The 26366-nt window shown below is 47.5% G+C and overlaps 1 protein-coding gene across 8 annotated transcripts in view; it reads left to right on the forward strand.

Moving 5' to 3' along the window:
• arvcfb (ARVCF delta catenin family member b) overlaps positions 1-26366 on the forward strand; it is a 159583-nt gene that overhangs the window by 71328 nt on the left and 61889 nt on the right. The window contains exons 1-2 of one of the 8 annotated variants that reach the window (XM_036527351.1): positions 6494-6714; positions 7121-7166. The exons of 6 other annotated variants lie outside the window; for them this stretch is intronic. In XM_036527351.1, the coding sequence (XP_036383244.1) occupies positions 7146-7166 (21 nt within the window). In that variant the 5' untranslated portion in view covers positions 6494-6714; positions 7121-7145. Of the gene's footprint in view, positions 1-6493; positions 7167-26366 lie in introns of those variants that run through there. One more of the 8 variants, XM_036527350.1, reaches the window with a different exon arrangement.

Consider the following 26366-nt stretch of genomic DNA (forward strand, 5'->3'; position numbering starts at 1 on the left):
GTTAATGAAGGGTGTCTAACTGCTGAGTCCGGTTCATTGGGTTGTGGCTTGTCCTGCCCTGGATATGTTGAAATGTGGAATGAGGTTGTTGTAAGCCTCTGAAATGTCAATGGTCAGCACGGATCAATGAGCTGCAGGCAAAAGTCCTGGAGGGAAGGGGAAGTCTTACAGCGGCAATTTGCCTTGACATTAACAGGGCACGGTCAAGGGTGACATCTTTCGTTTTAAAGAGTCCTCTTTGCTTCTTCACCCAAGTATTGCCGTTCAGCCAAAAGGCAGTCCTTTTTTTTTCCTTTTTGCAGGGAATCGCCCATTATCACTCAGTGTCAACAAAAGTCTCACTTGAATAAGCCGGTCCTGCCGCTACTCAAGCTGTCAACACAGATGATTTGTCTGCTCCTGCCTTGTTTTGTCTGCGATTGCCTCCTCGTCCGTATAAACCATGCGTGATTGAGTTAGAGAGAGGGACGCTTAACGAGACAGCCAGTGAATTAGGCTGCTCCTTTATAGGCCTTGCCTTGCTATCCCTCACAGAGCCCTGCTTTAGCTGCAGGGTGTAGAGCAGTCAACAAGTCTGTGCTCACATCAAGGAGCTGGAATGGCCTGATGCTTAGCGGCTGCTCTGTTTGTGGGGCAGAGCTGCCCTTTGCCACCTTCTTTCTTGTGACCTGGCCACCTCTTAACAGACTAAGATGTCATAGATGCTCAAGCAGACTGCATCCACAGGCTCTGTAGATGTTAGAGTTTGGAGATGGACACATGGATGACCATGGACTCCTTTACTTTATGCACATAGCTGCTTTCTGTAGCTGCCGTTGCATAACACAGTTGTGTAGGATATTTTCTGAAACCTACTGTATTGGTCCGATTCTCTGCATGGCTAATTAAAATCGCTGTGAATTGGGCTTTGGAAGTCAAGGGGCAGGGTTGTGCTCTTTGCTATTTGATTGTTGCATCAGAATGAAAGGAAGCAAGCGTTATTCTATATTGCTTTTAGGAAGATGCTTAATGAAAGGGAATTAAATTATTTTTTCCTGAGGTCTGAAGATTTGAACCCATGTCATATTTCTCCCTTTGTTAACAAGTCATTCATTCTCCATTTAGCATAAAGGATTTGACATTTTTCAATTTGTCTTTCAGCAGGATTTTTAAGGGCACTGGGAACAGCTTTCTGAAAATGATCCAGTGCTCTTTTAAATGCTCACCAATAAATGCTTGGCACATCCAGCTAAATAAATTTCCTGGTTTTAATTGCATAATGGGAGATGCCCTTTCAGGTGACTTAGTTAATGGCGCATACTTCTCAATTTCTATTGTCCTCTTGAGGCAAATCAAGTTCTGTTGGTAACAGAAACTGGAAAGTTTTCAGTTTCAATAAACTAATTGATTAGAAACTAATTTTTAGTTTCTCTAGAAACTTGTATCTAAGTTCTGGCACAAAGCCTGTGCAGAATTTAAAAGGCTGCTTTTTGGAGTACGTGAATGAAAGAGGGTAATAAATGTATATTTCATATGAACATGTATTCTTGATTAAGCAAGATAATTCCATTTCCCATTTATTATGAGTGAACATGCATCTTTGCATGTGGAGACAAAAATGAATTTTAAACTGCTCTTGGTTTGATTCCTCAAATGAGATCTCAAACAGAGGAGTGTCTTTTTCCCCTCACAATCTTCAATGCCTGCTCTGGCCTCCCAGGGAAATGGCAGGGAGGTTTTCAGAACATTATGTTTTGTTTATAACTTGCTAAGCAGCATGACGTGTTAAGACACTTGTCTCCCTAAACTTTCCTGCATGCTTTTGATCTGGCTCAAGAAAATTCTCAGTCTTCATAAAATATTCTCAGTGTATGAATGTGACATGTGTTTGTTACCAAACTGCATCTTATTCCAGCCAAATACACCGCACTCCAAAGAAGTCTTAGAAAGACCATATATTGTCATAAATAGATTCCCTACTTTTTCTTCATGGTTAAAATGTTAAGACACTGGCTGTAAGCGTACACCTGAAGTTTTAGTAATAGGGTACACTTCACTTGGACTGTACTTTTCAGATAGTAAATTGGTTTTGCTCCTGTACTTCTCAAGGCTTACAGGGATGCATTTTGATTGTACTCTTTGGGGCATAAAGAGAATCAGTGAGTGTACACACCACCTCACAGTACCAAGTTGCATTTGGTCAAGTGCTGTATGTGACCTACTTCCACACCTACTTCTTTTGCTTACTGCGTTCCACGGGATCTCTTTGAACAGACAGGTGGCATTGCGTACACAAGTCTCACTTCATTCAGCTCCAAAACTCCTAGTTTATTTAAATAAAAGAAATTTGTGTTCATATTGTCAGCAGAGGCGTGTGCCTGCACAAGTGGGAGTTTGACCGTTTGTTTGCAGCCCCTGCGTAAATGTTGTGAGAAGCTTCTTCAGAGGAACAGAGCTCCTTTGATCCTCCTTGCCTCGCCGGTAAGATGCATGTATGTGCCTTGCGATGTCACCGCCGCCGCTCCCCTGGCCCTGCTCACATACAAAGGACACAAAGACGCAGGAGCGATGAGGCGGCGGCAGATATATCCCACACTGGCCTGCTTTGTGAGACCGCGGGGCCAGCGAGCCTCCAGATCCTCGTAAATCACCTGCTTAACAATGAGACACAGTTCCCCGCTCACCCCCCCGCCCCCAACTCTGCCATTTGGAAATTTCTCGCCTCCCTTAAATGTGTAATTACCTTGGTGTGAAACCGCCAGCATTGTTTATTTTCTCTCTCCCTTCCTCGCTCTCTCCCCCCTCTCTCACTCGCAGACACAAACCCACACACACATACACACACACACCCGAAACCTCACTTTCACACACATAATACAGTATGCTTAATTTTCATCCCTCCAAGTGTCCTTGTGACTGCTCAGCCGAAGCTGAAAATGTCTTTTTTTAAATATCAAAAACCAAGCATTTTCTCGTCATTTAACATCACAAAACCGTGAGTGACAGGAGGCTGACCAGTATATTCACCCCGGTCACCTATACTGAAGCACAGAGCACTGTCACTCCAGTGGAAACCTGCTGTGTGACCTCTCCATTTACAAGGAATTTGAATGCTTGAGTAGAGTGTGGTAAAGCACATTTGAGTTTGAAAGGCAAGAGAAGGTGAACGGTTGTCCCTCCCTCTCAGCGCAGGACCGAGGCTGAGACCAGGTAGAAGTGCCTCCTCACAGGTTATAGAGTAGGTGGACTGTAGAGGAGTAAAGTTCTCTGAGTATGTTGCAGTTCACAGCAGGGTTGAAGCAGTAGGACAGGAGTTCTCAACTCAAGGCTGGAGATGGATTCTTTCCTTCTGCTCATAGAAAGAGATGCCTTTTGTAAAGAGGGCTATTTATATTCCAGCAGGCAGCTCCAGCCCTCATCCTTCAAATCAGTCCATCAGTCCAGTGTACTTTTCCCTCACCCTGCTACACCATTGTGCCGTTTGATCACAATCCATTAAACCATTAAAGTCACTAAAAGCACCCAGTTTCTGAAAATCACTTCCATTTTTATGACTTAATGATAGCTTTACAGAATACACAAATACCGAACCACAGCGCTGATGCCTCTGCCCCCACACCATTAGCTGTCCGAGGGCAAAATATTATCTTGATAGTCTAAACAGCTCCTGAATCATGGATGTCTCTCTAAATATAGCGGTGTGCATGTGTTTAAAATATGGGATTCTCCTTCGCAGCACCCCTGTGTCACTCCAGGAATGTGACCTTTTGACTCCCCCGTGTACTCATATAACCAAACAAGGTTGGACATTGACCGAAGGTTGGAGCTTAAATTCAAACCATTTGGAATGCCAAAATTCCCTGCAGCGATTCTGACCTGGAATGAGGTGGAGTCTTAAAAAAAGTAATAATAATAAAAAAAACACAGAAATTTTCATTTAATTACCTTTTGGTTGAGCACCTCAGCAGAACATTAAGACCATGGTAAATTACACGTTTTTTTAAATAGCTAACACATGTAGAACACAACTGCTGTGAACCAGTCACTTGGTTCAGTTCGTAAGGGGTCAGCCAGCCTCTTCAATTAGTAGACTTGGCACGGCATTTGTTTGTGGTAAGCAAATTTGGAAGACATCAAACCATCCCGCAGTAAGTCATGCAGCTTTATAGGGGTGTTTAGTTTACTGTCGGAACCTTGAGTCATGTTCATTACAGCATTACGGGATCTAATCTGATTTGATTGTCTCGGTTGTGCATTGTATGGCGCAAAGTGAAGTGGACCCAGGGGAGGATACAGAGGTGTCCCCCATTGACGATTTCCTGGAAAGGTGTCTCATCGGAATGTGCCAGTGTACCCGGGGACAATCGGCCCTGTTGTTCGCGCTTGGCCTTTGCCACAAGATAGTGCTGGAAAGCCCCTTAAACTGCACTCTGCGGGAACAGGGAAAGCAGGCGAGCAAGACCGCAGGGCTGTGGAGAATTGGCACACAGTGAGCACAGTGAGGGAAAGAGGCTTTGCCATATATGGACACCGGCAGGCCGGCAGGGCCTGTGTTTGGCCCGACAGCAGCTTGACTGCATTAGCAGCACGGTAGGTGCCCTTCATATAAAACAGGCGGACGCGTGCTTCCCCAATTGGGTCTTAGTAAGTTGGTTAACTGTCATGGGGGAGGTATTTTTCTGGGGGGGTGGAGTGATTTCGGGGAGGGCGCGTGCAGAGCGGAGTGCTCACATTTTTACGGCATCATCAAAGACGGCCGAAATGGGCCTTTTGAGAGAGGGTAATGTTCTGTGCTGGAATGTGGGGAGGCTGTTTGGGGAGGATCATTGTTTCCTCTACTGTATGCATGCGCGCACATATTCTGAAAAGGAGCCTCCGGACACATTAATGACGTAGTCGTCGTGGAAACGCTGTGAATGTTCCCTCCGCTGGCCCTCACAGGGGTGCGCTCTCCCAGGACCCTCTGCACACCAGGGCTTTCCGCTTCCTCCATGTGGCATGACGCGAGAGTGGCAGAGACACCGGCAAGTAGCTTCTCTCACAAGGCCTCATTTGCTGCAGCAAATGTAACATAGCAAACACAGCATACAGGCCTGCACCATGTGGCTGCCTGGGGACCGAGACACACTCACAGAGAGGTTAGACTAACAAAGGCAGAAGAGAGGGAAGCAGAGATACAGGCTGCACTTCATTCTTCAACCTGCACTTAATTGCGGATTTAAAGTTCCATTTTGGCAAGCTGATGGGATGTAAAGAAAGAAAAATGGCTTTCTCTTTGCTTAGATTGGAACCTGCCATTGGGTTCTGCGGGAGGGCTTTGAGTTTAACACATTCTTGTAACAATTCTGTATTAAAATCCCACATCTTACTGAGTGGCCACTTGCCTTGAGGAGAACAGTCAATGATAACCTCATTACATTCTATTCCGAGACCTGAATTCTACTTTTCAAAGCAAAAATAAGAGCCGTTTTTCTTGCACAAGTTCTTTTTTTCCTTTTTTTTGTGCTGCAGATTCGCACTCAACATGGTTTGCGAGACAGAATGTGAACCTGGCAGCGGGAAGATCCGCTTGCTTCCCCTCCTGGCACATCTGAGAAGAGCCTGAAACGTGGTTTTAACAGATTTCAGCTTCATTTAAGGTGTCTGACTGTCAACCGGTAGCAGGCTGCAGTACATTAACCTTCCCACCATCTGTTCAGCAGCTACAGCAGGACAGGGAGAAAAAATGACTACTGTAAGTGGGTTTGATTACCTGCAGTATGTTATATACAAGCAGTAGTTTTCAATGCTCCCTGTGTGGCTTAGTAACCATTGTGTTTTTGCCTTACATGTTTTTTTATGTTGTCACCGTAGGATATTCAGGGTGTTTCTTGAAAATAAAACATGTTGTGGTGTGGAGTTAGCAGACTGCGGTTTAATATTGTAGAAATGATTTTAACACTTGTGTTCTTCAGGCCAACATTAATAGGCTACAGGCATACCACCAACCTACATCTGTTTCGTCTCCTTTTGCTGTGAATATTTAAGTCCACGTACACAAGCCCTGCAGTTCACTTCCTGTATGTTTTGTTTCATAATGTGTCCATGAAAGTCAAGGCAAACAGACCTCTCTTCCCCCCTGTGAGAAAAGTTGCCTTACTTGGGCTATTCTAGTTTGAGTTTCTGTGCCAAGTAGAATCCCATTATTAGATTAACATTCTTCCTCGCTGCAGTTCACAGTATAGCATCAGAAATCTCTCTGACAGAGCTCTTTTTCTTTTTTTTTAAACTGAGGGGGGACTGGGGGGAGGGGGGATTCTTGAAGGAAAAGGGGAGAGAGAGTGCAAAACAAAAAAAAAGGGAGGGCGGTAAGAAAGTGTGTGTAAAACCTGAGGTCTCGGGTGCCCTCCCTCCCCTCAGCCGGCCGGCCGCACTTTTTGCGCCTCTCCCCTTTGGCACGTCGGCTGGGTGGGGCCAGAGCGTCGCTTTCCCCAGCACTCCAGCTGCGTCTGTCAGTCAGCTCCCACCCCCAGAGGGGACCTCGTTTGCATAGATGCTGTAGTGAGGAGAGGAGAGAGAGCAGAGCAGGGCAGGAGAGCAGAGCGTGGAGCCGCCGTGCACAGAGCAGGACAGCCGATCGCCTGTCCGGGAGGCTTCTTTTCACACACGCGTGCACACACTCCCCCCTCCTCCTTCTCTCTCTCCCCCCCACAACCCCCCTCCTCTCCACTGCAAGGGTTTTGTTCCCTTCTCCGGGTAACTTTTTTTTTTTCTTGTTTAGCGTCTCGCTTTGCTTTCTTTGGATACCCAGCCGCTGATCGGGGAATTTTCGCCTCGGCTTGCCAGGGGGACCGCCGCTCCTCTTTGCTGCTCAAAAAATCTGCTGTGTGGCTACAGCATCTCTGCCGAGCGGGCGAGTTTTCAGAGCAGACCGAGTGTGTGTGTGTGAGTGTGCGTGTGGTAGAGCAAGAGAGAGCGAAAGAGAGAAAGAGAGAGAGAGAGAGAGGGAGAGGAGAGAGAGAGAGCGCGAGCGGGGAAAGGATGGCTGCCTGCCTCTGAGCTGCCTCTGCGCTCGTGAGGGAACTGGAGTGAAAGGAAAGGAAGGAGGAAAAGGGGAAACAAAACTTTTCTCAACAAAGGAAATTATTCTCATTTTTTCAAGGAGCGTTAACGAGAGGATTTCAGTGATGCCAGCTGAGGTGAAACAGGTTAGTGCTGTGGTTTACTTGATTCTCCTGGCTCTGTGTACTGCATGTCTCCTCTTCTCTCCTTTTCTCTCTCTCTCTTTCTCTCTCTCACACTTAGTCTCCTCTGCATTCATCTGTGCTACAGAAATGGTAGCTAGGCTGCTGAAGCAGGGATGACAGTTGCATCCCTGAGTGTCCAGGAAGGTCACAGAGCAAAAAGTTTTGGATCCCTGCTGGACAGTGTTTGGATCCCTGCTGTAGCATTTTGTGTCTTCAGTTGTTGTGCATTTAGCTGGTTTTATATGTCTTTGTTATGTAGTAATATTGCAGAGAGAAAGAGTCTTGTTTTAGCACAGATGTATACTCACTGTTCCCTAGAGTGTTGTTTTTTGCAACATGCTGTTAACTTTTTATGGGCAATATTCAGTAGCTTCCTTCCCATACAGAGCTGTGTTCCTGTAGAGGGGATATTAGAGAGGCGTCGAGAGACGTTAATCAGAGAATCACTCAGGGGTGTAATGTATTACGGGTGTATTCATACATACAGTAATAGATGTATGTAACTATCAAGGAGACTGCTGAGCTGATACATATATATCAGATATTAATATAAATGAAACCCATATGAGAGAACTTCTTCACAGTTAGGGGGAGCGTTGGGAATGTGGTGCTGAAAGTTTCTCCATTAGGATTGGGAGTTGTGGGGTTATGGGAGTTGTAGGGTGTCCAGAAGAAAGATTTACTGCCTTTCGCACATCTCCCCAAGAGCCTGCAGGAATGGTCGCTAGCGAAGAAGTATTTGATCTTTTTGTTTTTCGAGGACGATAGTTGCTTGGCACAGCCATAAAGCAGCCAGAGGGTGCCTTTTGTTAGCGTGTTGTGCTTGAGCGTTTGTTCCCACCAAAGCACACTGCAGTAGCATCTGATACTGTGAAGTGCAAATATGTGATGTTGCTTGGAACTGATCTCAGACATGAGAAGAGGATTCCAAAGGAAGGAAAATAAAATCTGATCAAGTCAACTCTTGATGACCCCCCCGTCTCTTCCCACCCCCAAAAACAAGGACAGGGCAGGGGTTTGAAGCTTCTTGAGAACATGGGAGTGTATCTTGGCGTCGGAAAGCATTCTGTCAGCTGCCTTTGAAGGTCTGATAATCTGTAATGAACTGTTTGGGGGATGAACGTTACAGTGCTCGATAACTGGCAGACAGGCTGCAGTCGTATTCCGAAACACGTCTTTTCCCCTTTTCTTTCGTGTCACGCGCCCGTCCCTTCAACAGCGAACAGGATCAACAGCGATGCGGCAACAGCTCACCCCTAAATGATACATGAGAGGTTCAAGGTAGCACGCTCTTTCCCCCCCGCGTCTCGAAATGGACTCCGGCGGTACTGAAAGCGCAGTAGCCCTAACCTTGCCCGCGAGGATTCCTGCCACTCTTTGGCCCCGTTCCTTGGGTGGAAAACCTTTCCTAACCTCTCCCCGCTGTCCAAGATTCCTCAGCGTGGACACCTGTTCCAGAGTGTGTGACCCTGTCACTCGTGGATACTAGTGGCCGGAGAGGAGGGGGAGGTGCGCGAGACGGCTTTATGGAGGGGTTGTTGTTGTTGTTTTTGAAGCCTGGTGGTGTGTCACTGGGACTGATAGCCTACTGTAGCTGTGGATGTAGACTGTAAGAGACTACCCCACGGCTGGCCCACTTTAAGTGGTCCACTTCCAGTGTTTTCATCATATGAACATGTCATGCTTTGGGTCAGAGAAGGATATATTGTTGTTTATCTTCTTGTAAACCACCCATACGGCTTGTTAGGTGCGGCGGGTTTGCTTTGTACAGATTATTCTTAACCCCGAGGATTACAGCGCGGTCTCTTTAATTACACTGTACTGTAGGAGGCTAGGCCATGTCTGAGTTAAATTTAAACGCTTTTATTTTAAACCTCGCTGCAAAGCTTAGGGGCGTTGCCGTAAGCATGGCCTAAGTCGTAAGATTGGTCAGAATGGCTTGCTGTAGCAGACACCACAGCCTCACATTAAACATGTAAATAGAAAGTATGAAAATACAATTATGCGGAACGTTGACTGGAATGTGGAGGGTCTTGAGAACTGAGCTTATTCTGTTTACGGATGGGTGAGATAAGTGGAAAATTTACAGTGGTAATAAGACCAGAGTGGAATTTTTCTGTTTGCCTTACAGTACAATGGAAATCATTGTAAAGCAATTTACATTTAATTTATACAGTCAAAGTTTTCCCTTTCTGGTCATATTTATAGCCCTTTCACCCACAGAACAGCTTCCTTCCTTACACCCCACCCCTCCCTCAATGTCTGGGTGATTTTTGCTTATTCCTCCGTGACAGGAATGTCTTTCAGAAAGCATATCCAATTTGAAAACCTGTCTCTATCTGGTTTCACAGTATTAACCTCCATCCCCTCAGCACCCTGCCTGCTGAGGCATGCTGTGTCACTGGGAAGCTTTTCTGTAACATGCCACGGATCAATATTTGAAAACGAACAGAGCATGCGAGGCTGGGTTGGGGGAAGTCGCCAGATCAGAACACAAGAAGTCACCGACCCAGAAGTGCAGATACAAAGTGCTGCTGATGAATGCTTGGCCCTGGTCTGGAGCAGCCCGGCTGGCACATTGGCTGAGCCGCAGGGAGGTTGGCACGCCCCCCGCGTGCCTGCGCCCGGGCAAAGGGGAGGACCCGCGGCCCCAGCTGTCGGGCCGTAAACGTCCCCGGCCCACGCCGGCCCCTCCGCTCCCCACGGCTGCCCTTCTTTGCGTGACCTCTGACAGATGACAGCCCACGCGGTGCACGCCCACTCCTCGGCAGGGGTCGAGCGGGTGCCAGGGCCCTGAAATCGGAGACGGAGTCGCCGGAGCAGCTGACCCTCCCCTCCGTCCCCGTCCCTGTCTCCGCGCGGTCACAGGGGTCAGCCCTGCTCCGCTTGACCAGAGCGTTACGCCAGCGGCCCCCGCGAGCATGTGCGAGTGCTGCGCATGCCTGGCGGTCCTCGCGTGACACGAGGGGGGTGTTACCAAGAACCCGAGCGGCTCTTCACACTCCGCTCTCTCGTAACCCATTTGGCAACCCGACAGCTCGACCCAGACGAGGCTGAGCTCCTTCAGCCTTCACTGGGGGGGTTGAAGTTTCTCCGGTTCAACGCTGCGCTCCGCTGCCTCGCTGGGCAGTGGTCACGGCACTTTCATCCTCTGCTGATTCCATAAAGAAGCCATATTCATTTTGACAGCCGTATTTGTGCCAAGATGAACGCTTTCATGTTAAACATTGTGTTTGGGTAGCCGAGTGGAGAGAGGATCCAGTCCAGAACACCTTTGTTGCGTTAATGATTCGGTTGCTTATTTTTCGAAATGTCTTTTGTTGTGCTTCTCTGTCAGGTTAGAAGCAAGTCATTAGCAAAGATATATATCTCAATAAAACACAGAAAACAGTATTTTTCCTTTTTTTTAGGTTACCGTTTGCAAAGTCTGTAAGCTGAGGAACAGCCTGGGATTTAAATAGCTGTCTGTGCGGCTGGCTGTAAAATAAACCAGCGAGATGAATTGGAAGAACACTGAGCTGGCTTCCCCCTTCACACTTCTGAGGCATGTAGTGTGTTATTGGATCCATGCAGGGCCGTGCCATTGTGTCCCTGCAATGCTTGTTTACACAGCGTGTGTCGGTGGCCGGGACAGGTCGGCCTTCCGTTTCTGGGGGGGGATCGGACTCTTCCTCCCCTTTCTTCTCGCCCTAAACATTCCTCCCCCCCGCCCGCCCCTATCTGCCAAAATCTTTCTCCATTTGGCTGGAAGTTCGCAACAAAGGCATGCTTTAGATTCGCCGGATAGCCGCAGAACAATCCCCCCAAAGTAAACAGGCTGTGTGGCCGGCCAGGGCTGATTGTGGCCGGACGGGTTCCTGTAGCGACCTCGCGGGCCCGGGGCCGAGGACGCATCAGGCGAGGGGGGGGCTGACAGGCTTTGCGAGATAGCACCCGCACGTCCCGCTGGATGACAGGTGACGGGATTATTACGCTTTAGTTGCCGCTATCTCAGATTGCTGGCAGTTTGCCTTACATATATAGCCCTATGCCTTCTTCTCCCTCTGCAGACTGATAAAGAAAAGGCAAGTGTCTGTGTGCTTTTTTTCCTCTCTGCTGCCTCCTTCCTCGTAGGGGCTATGGCTGGTTTGCAGGCAGCCGGGGACAGAGGCATATATGACACGTCTCCGGCACAGCCATGGTAACGGGAACGGGGGAAAGCGTTCCTCCGCGATGAAGACTTCCCTCGACCCTCCACTTCATGATTAATGACACTCTGCTTTCTGAAATGTGGTAGACGGCTCTGTGGATTTTTGTTTGCTTTTATTATCCCCTCGCTAAAAGAGGAACCAGGCTTTTCTCGCTGCCAGTATCACACAGCATGGACGTGAATAGAGATGCACTAATGGTGCAGGGGCAAGTTATTTGTTTTGCAGCTGAATGAAGAATTGTTTGGATCCGGAGGGGATGGGGTCTGCTTTTGCCAGCCTGTTTTACAAACCTGCTGGTAAACCTAACTTTGATTGATGCACTGAAAGGTTTTGCTGTTATTTATTTTTAAAATTGTCTGTCTGATGCCCCCGGTGATGATCTAGATAAAGCACAAACAAAAACAAGGCCCTCATATGTATTGTGAGAAGCCAGGCAACACAGGCAAGTAATACGTTTTTGCCTTATACATCATGCGTGCTGTATGCCTTTGGAAACCCATTACGGCAGCCATTGACCAAAAGAATCGATTAAGAGCTAAATGGAAGTTCATTTCCCCCGTTTCTTCCTCCTCTCTCTGACCCACCTCTGCCCCCTTCTCCCCCCCCCCCCACCTCTACCCCTAATCTGCTGGTCTGCTGGGGCTTTTGAAAGGAATTGGGTCTTCTTTGACATTTATGTATACGCTCTATAGAAGCTCCCCCCTCCTCCATCTCTCAGCTGGGGGTCCTGGAAAGAGGCCCCGAGGGGGGAGGTCAGGTCCCTCGCCAGGCTCTCTTCATCCAACAGCACGAAAGGCACCCCCAACATCCCCCACACCACTCTACCACACCACAACACACAGGCCACGCTGCAGGGCCCAGCCTTGACTCTCGCCCGCCCTACTACTTTCTTTACCGGGATTATCCTCCTGGTTAATGGCTTCCAAAGGCAGGGGGTGGGGTGGCCATCGATCCTCCATCATCACACCATCTGTCTAAGATTGTTGCTTGGGATTAATGACTTCCTTTGACAGCCTCAAGAGAGAGAGCCTGAGTATGTCTCAATGAAGATAACACAGGGGTGCTGGGCCCACGAGGCATCCTGGTAGCACACTGCCTGCCTTGTCATTCAGGAGGTTTCAACACTGGCTTTTCGAGAGAAACCAAGGCGCATTCATTTTGCTTGCAGTGCCACAGAGCCTGCATTACTACATATTTGTTCATTAGATGCAACATTTGTCTTTGTTGTTCGTTCCCGAGCACGTCCACCGGCGATATCCAAAACAGCAGTTTGAGATACACTGCTGAGGTTTTCAGGGATGTAGGAAACCCCTCTCCCGATGCCAGACAATAGATCTCATTATCCGTGACTGAGGTCCGCAGAAAATGGGCCCGAAACCTCTGTAATCAGAGGCGACACTTGGCCAGCGGAGCACGATGCTGCGGCACATCCCGCCGCCGCAGTACACCCTGTCCACCGGCGTGTTTTTTTTTATCTCCAAATGAAAATGGTAATGAGTGGGGAAAAGTTCAGCCAACTCTGAAAAAGTACCTCGGAGACTGAGGAGATGGCTTTAGTCATTTTTAGCGTCGAGTCGCTGCATAAACAATGGCTCATACAGCACAAACAATAGAGCCATACAGATTGGGCAGCAGCTGTCATATACCATTATCTGCGATAGCACGGCATTGTTACTCATCTTCCACTTTCCTTTAATATCTGAGTGGTTTGCTCCCAACGGACCGCCGCCGCACAATGGAGCGGTGCATGACTCTGACATTCCTCAAGGCTCCGCTGAGCTTTCTAATGAACCCGGACGCGACGCCGACCGGAATGGCTGGCACCGCTCGGTTTAAACGCCACTTCCTGCCGTTCTAATTTGTTTTAAGGCTGTAATTGGCCGCGAACGGGAGCGCGGCGCGTTGTCGGCGCTTGCCAGGTCTGCTGAGGTGCTGAAACAGGTGCCAGGGAACGCTGAGATGGTCACCTGTGGCTGTGGGAAAACCTCGGCGCTCAAAGAACCAGTGATTGATGGAGTTTAATTGGAGGTAGTGGCACTCGGCAGGCATGCGTGTGGCAGTAAACATGCACTTTATTTGCGCTTTTTGTAATAATAAGACATTGTGTTTTCTTTGCTTGTGCAGTGGTATGATGTACAATATGTAGCTGTGTATCTTGGCGTGTCAAATCTTTTTTTTTTTCCCCTTTCATTTTTTCAGAAACAGCCTCTTCGGTTGTATTATTTGAGTACATTCTCGCATGACAAGGGCTATTCCCGTGTATTTTGAATGTTGAGGAGATAACGTGTAGCCTGTTTATGCTGACAAGTTGCAGCTTTTGCTTTCAGACCGCAGCACTATGTTCCTCAGAATGGGGCCATGTTCCCTCCCTTGTCACTGGGGGGGGGGCAGAGAGGAGAAGCCTCCTTCCCGTGTGACACATTCCTTTCAGCCCATGGGAAGATGTAGCTCCCCTGGAGGCCGAGAGGCGATGTTTTTGCTGAAAATGTGCACGTGTGGCCCCAGAGAGTTGGCTCCCACAGTTAAGCAAACAGAGCCTGTTGTTGAAAACTTTCCCTCAGATCTCGTCTCCTCTCTCCAGATACATACCCCAATCCTGTACAGTTAAGCCAGTCTTTATCCCGGAAGACTCTTTGTTCCCCTCCATCCCACCCGCCTCCCCTCATCTTCAGCTGGTGTTTTGGGTTTTTGTTCTTTGAGAGGGCATCTACTCTGTGTTTTTCTGGGCCGAAACGGGAGTGTTTGAGGTCACAGAGCCCTGTGCTTTCTGGACGTCATGTCCAGATAGGAAAGCTGTTTGCTTAATCGCTCCCTACCTGCCCCTTCCCCTCCCCTCCCCTGTCATTTCGAAGACCCTCTCGCGTGTGTGGAGCAACGGCTCTAAAAGGCCTTTTTAGGCTAATTGAACCGCCGCTCTCTCCTTGGTCGGCGCAGAAGGGCGAACATGAATGCCGTCTTGTGCGCCGCATTAGAGCCTTTTACCGTCGCTCCATGGGTCACGGGCGACCGCCGAAGGCAGTGGTGCTACACGCAGCCCCACCCCCGTCACTCATGCAGATCCCCACACTCTCCAACGGTTGCTACCCTCACACCTGCAGGGCTCCCGTGAGGCCACCCGTCTCCTGCACAGACCAGCCGGACATAAATCCACAGACACACGGGTCATGAATGCTCGCTCCCCAGGAGCTCGTTTCAACACCGTGAACTGACCAGAAACTTCTGGATTGTTACTAACATGAGTTCTGAATGAGTTCCTTTGTGGTGTGTCTAGACTGGGTTTTATTGGAGTGTGATGTTCAAGGTATTGTGCGCATTCAGTCTAGTGTGTGCAGCGAAATGACATATACCCTTTGAAATGTATTGCGGGCATGCAAGGAAGAGCCGGAGCCTTGCATGCATCGAAGTCCATACATTAAGGGCAAGATTGAAAGTAGGGTGATGTATTTTCATGTATCGCCTTTCTTTGGATTTATCTCTGTTTTTTAAAAAACACACAAGACTTGCCTTTTTGTGTATGTTTCAGATATGATTCTGTAATCATCACATTTCTTCAGTAAAATATGCTAGAGCTGCTTTGCTCATGAATTAATTGAGAACGTAATGGAAACATTGATGTTGCACTGCTGGAAAAGACCAGCAAGCCAAACCAAAACATTGCTGATGGATTTATTTATGTCATTTTAGTTTAATCATCTTGGCAGAATCCAGAGATGCACAGCCGTTCACTCCATGAAAGATGTTCTGTCCCTTTGATTAGGCAGACTAGCTGAAGGAAGAAAAAAATCCTCTGGAACTGAATTTCAATAAAACTGATAATAATGAATAATGAATAATAATAAAGAATAATGATGTTCGTGTGGGAGAGTATTCTCCATGTGCTGTGTGCAGAGCAGATTGCAGTGCAAGGAGATATCCAGGCTGCAGTGTTGTGGTGGTGACAGACACACCCAAGGATCTATGGCAAGCTGCAGACAGGCACAGTGTCAGTGGTTATGTTGAGCTCTGGTTAACCCCTGAACTTGAGGGTTTTGCCGGCCGATGGGTCAGGTCATCAGAGGTCAGAAGGTCAGAAAACAGCCTGCCAGGCTCGAATGGGCACCTGCTCATGGCATCTGACCTGAGGCTTGGTGATGGAAGGCGTCAGACCATCCACACAACTCATAATATGTCCATCGCACATATTAATCTGCATTCTCTGCAGTCAGAATCATCTCTCTTAACATCTTCAGAGGAACATTAGAGCTGTTGGAGGTTTCTCGTCCTTAACTGTGTTAAGAGCAACCAAATATTCTGTACTTTGAGCTTGCGCCCTTATTAAGGCCTGCGCTCACCAGTTTGGCTGGGAATGTCTGTAGAAAAGTATGTGCCTGTAGAAAGCGTCCTGCAGATTTAGGAGAGCTTTTTGCCGTGTGCCAGTGTACTGCAGGCAGGTCTGTTAGGGGATGGGAAGCCTTGAAGTTAGCCTTGTGTGTGTGTGTGTGCGTGCGTGCGTGCGCGCGCATGCTTGTGTGTTGAGAGGGTCTGTATGTGTATATGAGTGTGTGTGTGTGTGTGTGTTTGTGTGTGCGTGTACGTGTGTGTGGAGAGGATCTGTATGTGTATATGAATGTGAGTGTGTGAGTGTGTGTGTGTACGCGCGTGCACAGGTGTGGATGGGGGTGTGTGTACGGAAGGTGTGTGTGTGTGGGTGTATGTGGGGATTCTGTCAGAGCTCCTTCTACAGCAGTACTGCAGCACAGGCCAGCCTGCTTTGGACCTGAAGTGGGTCAGCTTGCACTCTCATTTGCAAACGTTGCAGTGAAGCAGTCCAGGATGTGTTTCCATTGTGGATCACAAGGATCAGGACAACTGCAGAAAATGCTTTCTCATCATCTTTGTCTCTACCGTAAGCCTTTTCTTCTTTTTTTTTAGATAAAGGTTTATTTTTTATGATTTATAGAGGTCTAGCTGTAGTCCTGTTGCTGAACAGCAGCAGAGATAGGAAATTCTCCCGTTTATTTCCTGTTCTGCAGCTCTGAGTTGATTTAAAGCAATAGTTACAAACCAGATGGTGAGGCTTGCCGAGACCAAGCCAGTCGAGGATTGGAGAGGGGGAGGCGGGGGGTGTCTGAATCATTCATTATTCTGTCATTACGATTTGCCCACATTTTGTTTTTGCCAAAACAAAGTATTGCACATCATTAAGCTTGACCTGAGGTGTTTGGCTGTTTCCTTCCTCAGTAGGTTTTGGTTTTCATACATTCAGTTTGTGGGAAAATAAACAGTTTTCGTACCAAGACATGTTATGTCTTGTGCGCTCTCATATTGTAGTGGAGAGTCCCTCTAAAACAGGATATAAATTCCTCCTTTATCCAAGCTGATTGTCCAGTGCCTTGTAATTAGAGATATGGGAATCTTTGGAGACTTGCGTGAAGAGTTCGGTTGTTCTGTAGCACTTTGATTTGATTATCCTAAAGGCTTGCCTTCCTGCTTATAATTTTTTCAAGGTCTCAAAGGTCAGTGAACCCAACCTTTTGAAGCACTTACTGCTAACAGCGCTGTGTTATGAGCTGAGGGAGTTTTCTCATTTATTTTCCAGCCAGTGAAATGTAGCAGGACAGTTTTCGCACCGTTAAGTGACACTGCAGAAGACGTTGTCCGAGGTTTGGGAACCACAAAGCCATCTAGTAGAATCAAAGATGTGAGCAGAGCAAGGTCATAAAAATCTGCTGAATTCTCAAAATGAGATTTGACACTAAATAACTAATCACTAGGGTTCAGTGCCTTCCACAGCGGTGTATTTAATTTTGGCAGAGCTGTTCTGAGGTGTGAAGCCTTTGGACTCAGCGGAAGCAGGGGAAACTCCGGAGGGAGCGATCACCCCTGACACGCTGGCATTTAAGTGCTGTTCCTTTGCCGAAGCAACACTTTGCACTCAGATGTATTTGTTTTGATATGGCTGAAGTTGCGTTTGATTTTGCGGTTGTTGGAGATTGTCGCCGAAATTAAAATGACAGCCTCGATGATGTGGAGGTGCGCTGAATCTTTAAGCAGCTCGTGGCAGGAGAAGGGCCCACGAAAAGAGAATTCACTTTCATGCCTGGAACGCTTGAACATCAAACTGAATTCTGAGCTTGGAAACTTTTCAAGTCCTCGACAGATGTGTGCGCTTGTGTCCCCTGGTTGTCTAGACCAGAACTTTGTGACAGGAGCAAGTGATTGGATGTGACAGATTAGGCCTTAAAACACTTACAGAGACTAATTTTTCAGTTTATGACATCGTAATTCTGGACCGAAACATTGGTAGTTTGCTCACCTCAAAGGAGAGGCAATGCTACTGGTTCTGACTGATGGGTACTCATTTGTGAAAACAAGGATAAGTCCCTGCAGTAAGTGCAACCTTGTACTTGTCAAAGTTCTGAGCGCAGGTGTGCTGTTTCCATGGGTAATAAACGAGCAACCCGGCATACACTCTAAAACAAGATTTTAAAAAATCTCTCATTTCGGAGACTGCTTTTATTAAGTCCATAGGCCTGCTTAATAGAATGCATGTTGAACATTAAATGTCCTCTCCCTCAACTTGTCTCTGAGTTATCTAAGAATGAGAGTTTCGTTTTGTCAGTAGAATCCGGAAGAAGAATAAGGGAAAAGGCAAGAGCCCAAGCATGACGGATAAAAAGGGTTTCTTCCTTCTGAAGCTCACACTCCAAATTTAGGCACAGTCCCATTTACAGTACCAAGGAATTACTGATGGAAACACTGTATTGAAAAACATGGGTTAGGTCCCTGTGTTCCATTCGCACAGAATACATAAGAGCTGGTCTTCGTGGGGTGTGGTCACATGCCCTTTCCGGCTCTCCCCTGCCCTCTCCCTTCCTTATTTAGGACTTGTTCTAAAAATGCGGGCATGGGGCTCAGCACCCAAGCCTCACTAATTGGAAAGAGGCGAGCACCTTGCTGCCATATGGAGCAGGAATTCCACTGGAGTGTTCCTTAATCTCTGCAACATGGAAGGAATTTGGAGGCCATGTTTTCACGCAGCGGACAGTTTTGGCAGAGTGGTGTTGATGTCGCGGCGTCGATTCGTCTCGCAGGCTGTGGATGTGGGGGGGGTTAGAAGGCTCTGCACGGAGCTGCAGCTCGACCGGGAGGGCTTCATAGAATTCAGACCCTCTGCGGACCACACCGAAACAAAACGCCGAATGCCAGGAAGCACTTACCAATGGCTTGATGCACCTCATGAGAAAAACATGGAGATCCCGTGGCAAGTCAACAAAAGACAGGCTCAGAAGGCGCGTGCGAGTCCGACCGCTCACTCGGCTTTCCGGCATTCGCCTGCCATGTTATCGCTTGCTTGGTTGCCAGGTGATGGGTCTCTCTCTCACCAGAGCAGAACTCCACAGATCTGTCTCTGGGTGTCCTGGAGAAAAGCAGTCATATCTCACACCTGATCTGATGCATGGTGACAGGTGTGCCTCTGGAATTCATTTTAATCTGACACTCCATGATCCAGAATACATTGTGCTGCGGAGCTATCAGATGAGGCCCATGAGCGCTGCTGTTTTCCTGCAGAATATTGTTTTCTGAACACATATTACATGTCAGTTTGCTGTACGAAGAGCTCATTGCAAAGTAGACATATCATGCATTCTTCATAGGATTTTATTGGTCCGATGCAAAGTCAAGATGGGAGTCGCTAGTTTTATTTCACAATAAGGGCCTTCATGCCAACCCGCAGAAATACGTTGATATTGTTGTTTGTTTGTCCATAATTGTTGCTTCGGAGGCCATTTCCCAGCCTGCATGTTTTCAGCATATTTTGAATTGCAATTTGGCCTCGGCTTACATGGGTACAGAAAGTTCCAGTGATATATAAACACACGATCAGGGGTCGTCGTCAGTGGTTTTTTGGGCTGGTCATGTCTCCACCCATGAAGAATGCAAGCCGAGGGATTTGTACACAATTGTTCTCGGCTACTAGCGGATAACATTTCTGGAAGGGACCATCACGCGGGGGTAGAGGCAAGCATTCAGTACATTCCGCAGGTTCGCACTATTGCACTAGAGACCTTTTTCTACTCCTCCATGAATGCATGTTGTTATGGCCTCACGTGGATCTGGTTTCTGTGGGATAAAGATGTTTACTGGCGTGTATAACACTGAGGTATAACGCTGATACAGCCTCCCCGATTCCGCCCCTGTCTTTTTCCCTGCCATTGAGCCATTTCAAGAGGCCCCGGCGCTACAGCCAACAATTGTCTTTCCATGAAATATTTACCAAGGTTTGTGAATTCCGCCAAGAAGTCAATCTATTGAGAATATTTGAGACGGGTTGATTCAGATTGAAAAACACTGACCTCAGTGATTCGAGGAATATGAAACAAGGCCAGCTGTGAGACAATGCTGAGGACTGTTGACAATACTGAAGGCTTACTATTGACCAGTGCTTGCTTGTCAGCTCCCTTACTAGCTAGTTTTAAACAAAACGCTTACTCTTGTCATTATTTCTGTCTTTGTGCAAGCAATAAAGCAGACTATCTACGGTATTAAGAAGAGGCCTCGTGTCAGGAGCTGATGCTCAGTGTGATGCTCTTGGGTAAGATTTAAGAACATAACACTAAAGCTGGCTTCCGCTCAGACAGTGTTCCTTCTGCACCTTTGCCATTGTTAGGGTGTGGGAGCAGCGCTTAATGGGTGCTTGGCTATGGACTGTCTAGTTTACAGGTGATGGGCCCCCCGGGCAAACAGATGCTTGAAATAATTGCACTAAGAGATCTCGCAGGACCAGACCGGATCCCTGAGATATGCAAAAGACGCTCTCTGAATTAAACACCGCTGTAGTACATGAGCTAGCTGTGATTAAGGAAGCGGCATAGGAACTGATATTATGCAGACCCTTGGTAATGGTCTCAGATGTTGTGTGAATAGAGCAGGGACTGTGGCTTAGAAGTGGCTTACTGTGCGTCGAGTAATTGTCCACCAATCCCTTTTTGGAGACAGGAAGATGGTAAAACCCCATACTCACCCAGAAATCGACTGCGCACAGTATGAGGCATTGGAAATGTGAAAGATATATTATTTCCCCAGGAATACATTTCCGCAAATTATCAATTCTAAAATCAGTCAGTTGTAAATGGACTGTGTCCTGCTGAAGAATCTCTGAGATTGGCATCATTCTGCATACCAGCGTGATGTAGAAACTTGGACACCTCTGTCCCCAGATCAGCTACCATGAAGGCGGCGGCCCCAGAATGAAGTCACGAGATACGAGGCTACGCAGATACGAAAAGCATGCACGGGACAGTGCTTCCCGCCAGGACGGAGATGCATTCCGGCAGAGACCGTCTGAATGCAAATGGGTGCAGTGCTCTCATTGATGAGTCACACAGTTAAATCTGTCCCTGCATGATGGGTGGCAGTGAGTGTAGCAGGCACAGTGAGAGGTGCCATTCATGGTGCTTTGCAGAAGCAGACTGAGCGGGAGGTGGAGGTAGGGACATCAAAATTCAGATGTACATCGCGGTTCAGTGTTTTGATGGCCTCTTGACTGTACAGCATTATAGAGACACTTTCCTGGCCTCACAAATCGCACCTTGCTCCTTGTAAATTCCCATTTACGCATGGCAGCTCAGGGCCACGTGTAGCCAGGCATTCGTCAGACTTTCCTGGCACGGTACCACGCTCATGTGATGGTCTGGCCACCCTATTCATGTGAGATTAACCGAGTAAGAGGGCCTAATGAGTCGCTCTGGATTGGCACGTGCGTCATCTGGACCCGCGGCCGCGTTCTGTTGCTGACGGCAACACGGTTTCCCACCGAGAAATAAACACCCCTGTAATATCGCTGCTGCGTTGGTTTTGCGCATTGCTAGAGGCAAATGGAGGGCGCGCGAGAAAACAGACCCCTGTTTTTACAGTGGGTTTGATCAAGTTGTGTGTCATAAGTACCTGTTTTGTGCCCTAAGAAACAGATGCATTTATATGTTGCTCTTGTTGCATCAAATTTTAAGGCAAGATCTTTTGTTGCATTTTCAATGCATATTTAAATATATACTCCAAAATGCAATGAGTTCTTACAGAATATGTGAAAGGTTCAGTTATTACTGTTGTCATCATGGATAAGCTATTGTTTCTCTCATGTGCTACATTTTTTTCCAGTTCTGTGTCGTGCTGAACCGTTCATTTCTGTTCTTACTCCTGCTGATGAATGAGGAACAGAAGAGAAGGTGAAAGAGAAAGACCTACAATAGCACAGGAAGCAGGAGTGGACCCTCGATTGTGCTGTTCTTTGTGAACCCTGTCCCTCAATCATTTCAGACCAACTGCTTATTCAATTTCTGCCTCTTTCGAAAGACTGACTGAGGCCTTTCACCAACGTACTCTTGTGCTGCAGAGCAAAGAACGAAATTCCAGGTTGCATTTTGCTTCCTTAATGGTTTTTTTTCTGTTTCATTTTGCAAGTGACCAAACTTAACCCCCCCCCCCCCCCCCCCCCCCCCCCCTTGCTGTTTTTCTTTACAATGCAGGGTATTCTAGTTTGGAGCCGCTGCCGTCTCAGGGGAGTGTGCAGGACGATGCTGTGTGAGAGGGGTTGGGCTGATTAGCACACAGATTGGATTAGCGGCGTTAATTGGGAGCCAGGCCTGCCCTGGCTGAGCGGGATATTAGTGTGTGTGTGTGTGTGTGTGTGTGTGTGTGTGTGTCTGCATGTGTGTGCACGTGTGTATCTGTGCGCGTGTGTGTATGTTATGTGCGTGTGTATGTGTGCACATGCTTGTGTGTGTTTGTGTGTGTGCGCGCGCGTGTCTGTGTGCAGTACTGTTGCAGGAGAGCTATTTCAGGCTGCCTCTGCTGCAGAGCCCACTGCAGAGGGGAGAGAGAGCTGTGCGCCCAGCCCTCCCTGCCAGACAGTTACAGTACTAGCCTGGCTGGGTTGCATTTGCATGCCACATGCTATTTTAAGGCAGTGTCCACTGTAATAGCACCTCCTGAGCCAATATTAAAACTGTGTAGGTCTGAGGCCTGTGTCTCACTCACGAATGACATGCTTAGTTTTTGAATTGGCTTGTTGGAAAAGTACTCATTCCCATTTTATTAGGAGTAGTCATCGATACTGATGTGCCAGGCAGTTCACTCTCTATTAATGACACGTTGGGAAAAATAGTTTGTGGGACAAGTAGTTAATTTGGTGGCATTTAGGCAGCATTTGTGAGACACCCCATAATGTTGCGGGCTGCAGTGCATTTGAGACCAGACTATTTGTTGTGTCTAATGGATTCAAACAGCAAGCATGGAGTGGAATTCCTGGGGTGGAGTCAAGCAACTTCAGGGAGAAGAAAGATCTCCTCGACATTTCCTTCCTCTAGATACGCAGGCTTGATGTTTGGAAGCCTGCATTGTTACTAACTCCTTCCTTGGGCCAGACATCTAGGACACGCTCCAATTTGGGGAACGTCACCTTTGTCAACACCATTGTTTGTTTCCACTCAAGTGATTTATTTGGAAAAAGTATGTGGCTAAAAAGACAGTAGCTAGTGTGGGTCAGATGTGTGCCGGTCATTATACCAGTATCAGTGCGGTGGCAGATGTTGCGCCGGGCCGGGGGCCGTGTTTGGGCGGTCAGTGGGCCCAAGGTCGGAATGAAACTGAACTGATTTGGCAGCGGCCCTGTTAGGCCGTTACGACCCCGGTCCTGGAATCCCTGATAATTAGGCTGGGAATGCACCCGACGTTTCCGAACAGAAAAGACTAAACAGTCCTCGCTGTGTGCGCCGTCACTTACAAACAAGAGCCTGAAAAAAGGAGAGTGGCTGAATGGAAGGGTCCGCAGCCCGTCCGGGAAAGCGGGTCTGCGGTGCCTCGCGCTTTTGTGGCCCGTTCCCGATGAGTAACCCCGGGAAGAAAAGGGGCCCTGAGCTGTTACTCACAGGGAACCGCCTTCCCGTGATCGTCTCGGGTCACGTTCCTGTTTACTGTATTTCTGTAACAGATGATTGTGCGTTCTTTGGCATTTCCTGTGAGGAGACGGCTGCAGTCTGGGGCAGACCTCCGTGGGGGGGGGGGGGGGGGGGGGGGGGAGTGTTCATGCTGTGCGGCCCTCTCCCCAAACAAGAGGCATCAACTCAAGGAGGAAGGCATCCATATTTCATCCCCCCCCCACAGACGGCCATAAACAGGGGCAACCTACAAAGAAACGCAACGGGCCCAAACATGAATTTGAAAGTAATTCGAGGAGGAAAGTTCTCTACTCAATATATTCCGACCCAGTGGAAAATCTGTTTCATTTTCAGTGCCTGTGGGAGTCTTTCAGAGTTCAGACAGAGCTCTCTTTTACTTTTTTATTGAATACTTTTTTAAATTCAAGGACAGCCAACACAGAGGAAGTATCTCTTCTGTAACCCTCAAATATATTGATCAGAAAGAAAGGGACCTTCACAGTATGTACAGTTTAATATAGAAACAATTAACATCAACTGATAATATACCTTTTGATACATATTTATATTTAGAATTTTTATAATAAAAGTGTTCACATTCGATTGTACAGTTGACTCCAAATGTGAAGCCACCCTTTTTAGAATAAATCTGTGGTTCTTTTGTGCAAGAATCCATGTTTTTTCACAGAAAAATAGAGCAAAGAATTTGAGGCTTTTTTTTCCTGAGATCACATATTGAGCTTGTTTAAATATTCAGCAGTGGTTCATCTGCAGCTTTTGAGCTTGAACGATCCACATACTGCTGCTGTTTTTTTGCTGCTGATAAGTATACATTCTGCTTTCCCTGAGAATTCGTTAAAAAGTGCCTATAGTATATGTCTGGCTTGTGTGTCTGGCAAATGCTTTCTGTTATGTGCTATTAAAATACTGGCTAACTACAAAATTGTATAAATAATCATAAATAAGTAGTTATTGTTTCATTTGGATGTTTTGGCATTTTTCACGGTATAACTATCTGTATTATGACCAAGTATGTATGTAGTTCAGTATAAGCTGTGATAAGCAAGTATTCCTGTGGAAAGTGTGATATTAGAGTTTGAATTAGAGACCCTGTAAAGGCCCTGCAAAGGCTGCTAAAGCAACAGGACTGTTCCCACCAAAGAGGAAGTGAAACATGTGACCAGTAAGGTTATAGGTGGCTGAGCCAGGGTTGTTAAGAAGAGGAGATGTGCCTTTTGGAGAATATGCATGCCAGCCAACTTCCAGTAACTTGACAGACGGTTAATTGGAACTGGACACCTGTGTAGCCACGTGTAGTATGTCAGTGTTTAAATGTGATACCATTGTAATCCATCCATCCTACGTTCCAGGTGTAGTTTGACCCTTACTGATGGTGGCACCTTCTCTTAGCTATCTGACTTGTATAGAGCTATAAACCAAAGCATCCTGCCATGCCCCTGTTAGAGTGTTTGTCCACTGGCAGTCGAGGCAGTCTGCTCTTCTCCAGGCTAGACAGGATCTTGACTATGAAAAATAAAGCTGTGTCACATTGTAAATATTCCCACATTCACCAAAACAAAGCACGGCAGAGTATGGACTTGTTTGCAGATGAAGCCTGGGAGAAGGCTTTCCTGGCTCAGTAAGGCATCATCTATGAAATACTGTATTTCGCGTCAGTGTAAAAAGAGCCCGTTGTGAGGCAGCGGCTCTGTGGGATAACTAATGATGCATTTCCATTGAGTGCACGCTGAATTCAGAGAGCCGCAGTAAATACTGATGAGAGAGCAGCTTGCGCCGGCGAGAATCCCTCTGGTAGACCAGACACCATTTCCCGCTGCCTTTTAGGTTCTTTGTCTCGACACCTTGTCTTCGACTTTGCTCAAAACAGGGCCCTAGCAAACAGTTAACAACGCGCTTCTGAGAATGGTTTTCTTTTTTTAAAATGTGTTCCAGCATGCTTTTCGCCTCAGCGGTCTGCCATGCTGAATTTTATATGGTGAGCATTATGGAATGCCGTTGAGCCCAGGGAAGATGAATCTGTGCTTATTTTTATTTGAGGTCACAGAGGGGTGTTTGAAGCTCAGGCCAAGAGGCCCCAGTCTCTCTCCTACTCTGCCTAGCAAGGCAGCTGGGGCCCAGTCCCCGCACGTCCAGTATTCAACTGCACACAAAGCCACGTGAACCCTTCATCATGGGCCTATTAGCCAGGGGCTGCTAGCACACACAAATGCTCCCCATCATGGACAGTGCAGGATGATACCCTTTCCCAATGACTGTCTAGTATCATATTCCCCTCAATAAAAAGAACAGAAACAGCAAACAATGTAGCTCAGCTGAGCCATTAAGGACTTGATAGATGGGCCTCTCTCTGCAGTAACTCAGGTTATAAGTCAAAGATCTCTCTGGTTGCCCTTATCTTGCTGTTGAGTTGAAAGTTACCTGTAAATCTGCTTAGATTTCACTGACAGCGGGTCCCACCTATTGTACAGCTGATGCCACAGCATGCTCCACCGGCCGCCATCGCTTTCTTTGACCACTCGTGTGCGGCCGTAAAGTCAGTTCAATGTTTAATCAGATTTGACGGGCCCCGTATTGGAAAGGCCATCTCCATATCTTGATCTGCGCCATACTGCAGCAGTCACGACCGGAGAAATACGGCAACATTTAGCTGACATTTTGCCCAGGAAATTAAATCTGTTCCCATGGGAGGTTAAATATGTGCGCTAATGCCTGCTGAGCTTCCTGTGTGCTGCTTGTCGGCCACTGTATGTGGCGCCTGATTCTACTGCATGCAGTCACATGAGGGGGGGGGCTGTAATTCCCTGAAAACTGATATCCCTTGGCAGTGAGCACTCTCAAGTTCAAAAGACAATGACCATGATGCTGTAGTATTGCTGGTCTCAGGAAGTGGAACATATGTCACTCCCGCCTCTCCGGAGATGACAGCGGAGGGGACCTCACATGAACCGATCTCCCAGCAGAGCCGTCCCCCCGGTCCCCCAGGACCCAGCTGCTGACAGACAGCCAGCGAGGGGCTGTTTGCACGCTCCTTTCTC

The sequence above is a fragment of the Megalops cyprinoides genome, chromosome 4 (genome assembly GCF_013368585.1).
Source record: "Megalops cyprinoides isolate fMegCyp1 chromosome 4, fMegCyp1.pri, whole genome shotgun sequence".
Classification (NCBI taxonomy): domain Eukaryota; kingdom Metazoa; phylum Chordata; class Actinopteri; order Elopiformes; family Megalopidae; genus Megalops; species Megalops cyprinoides.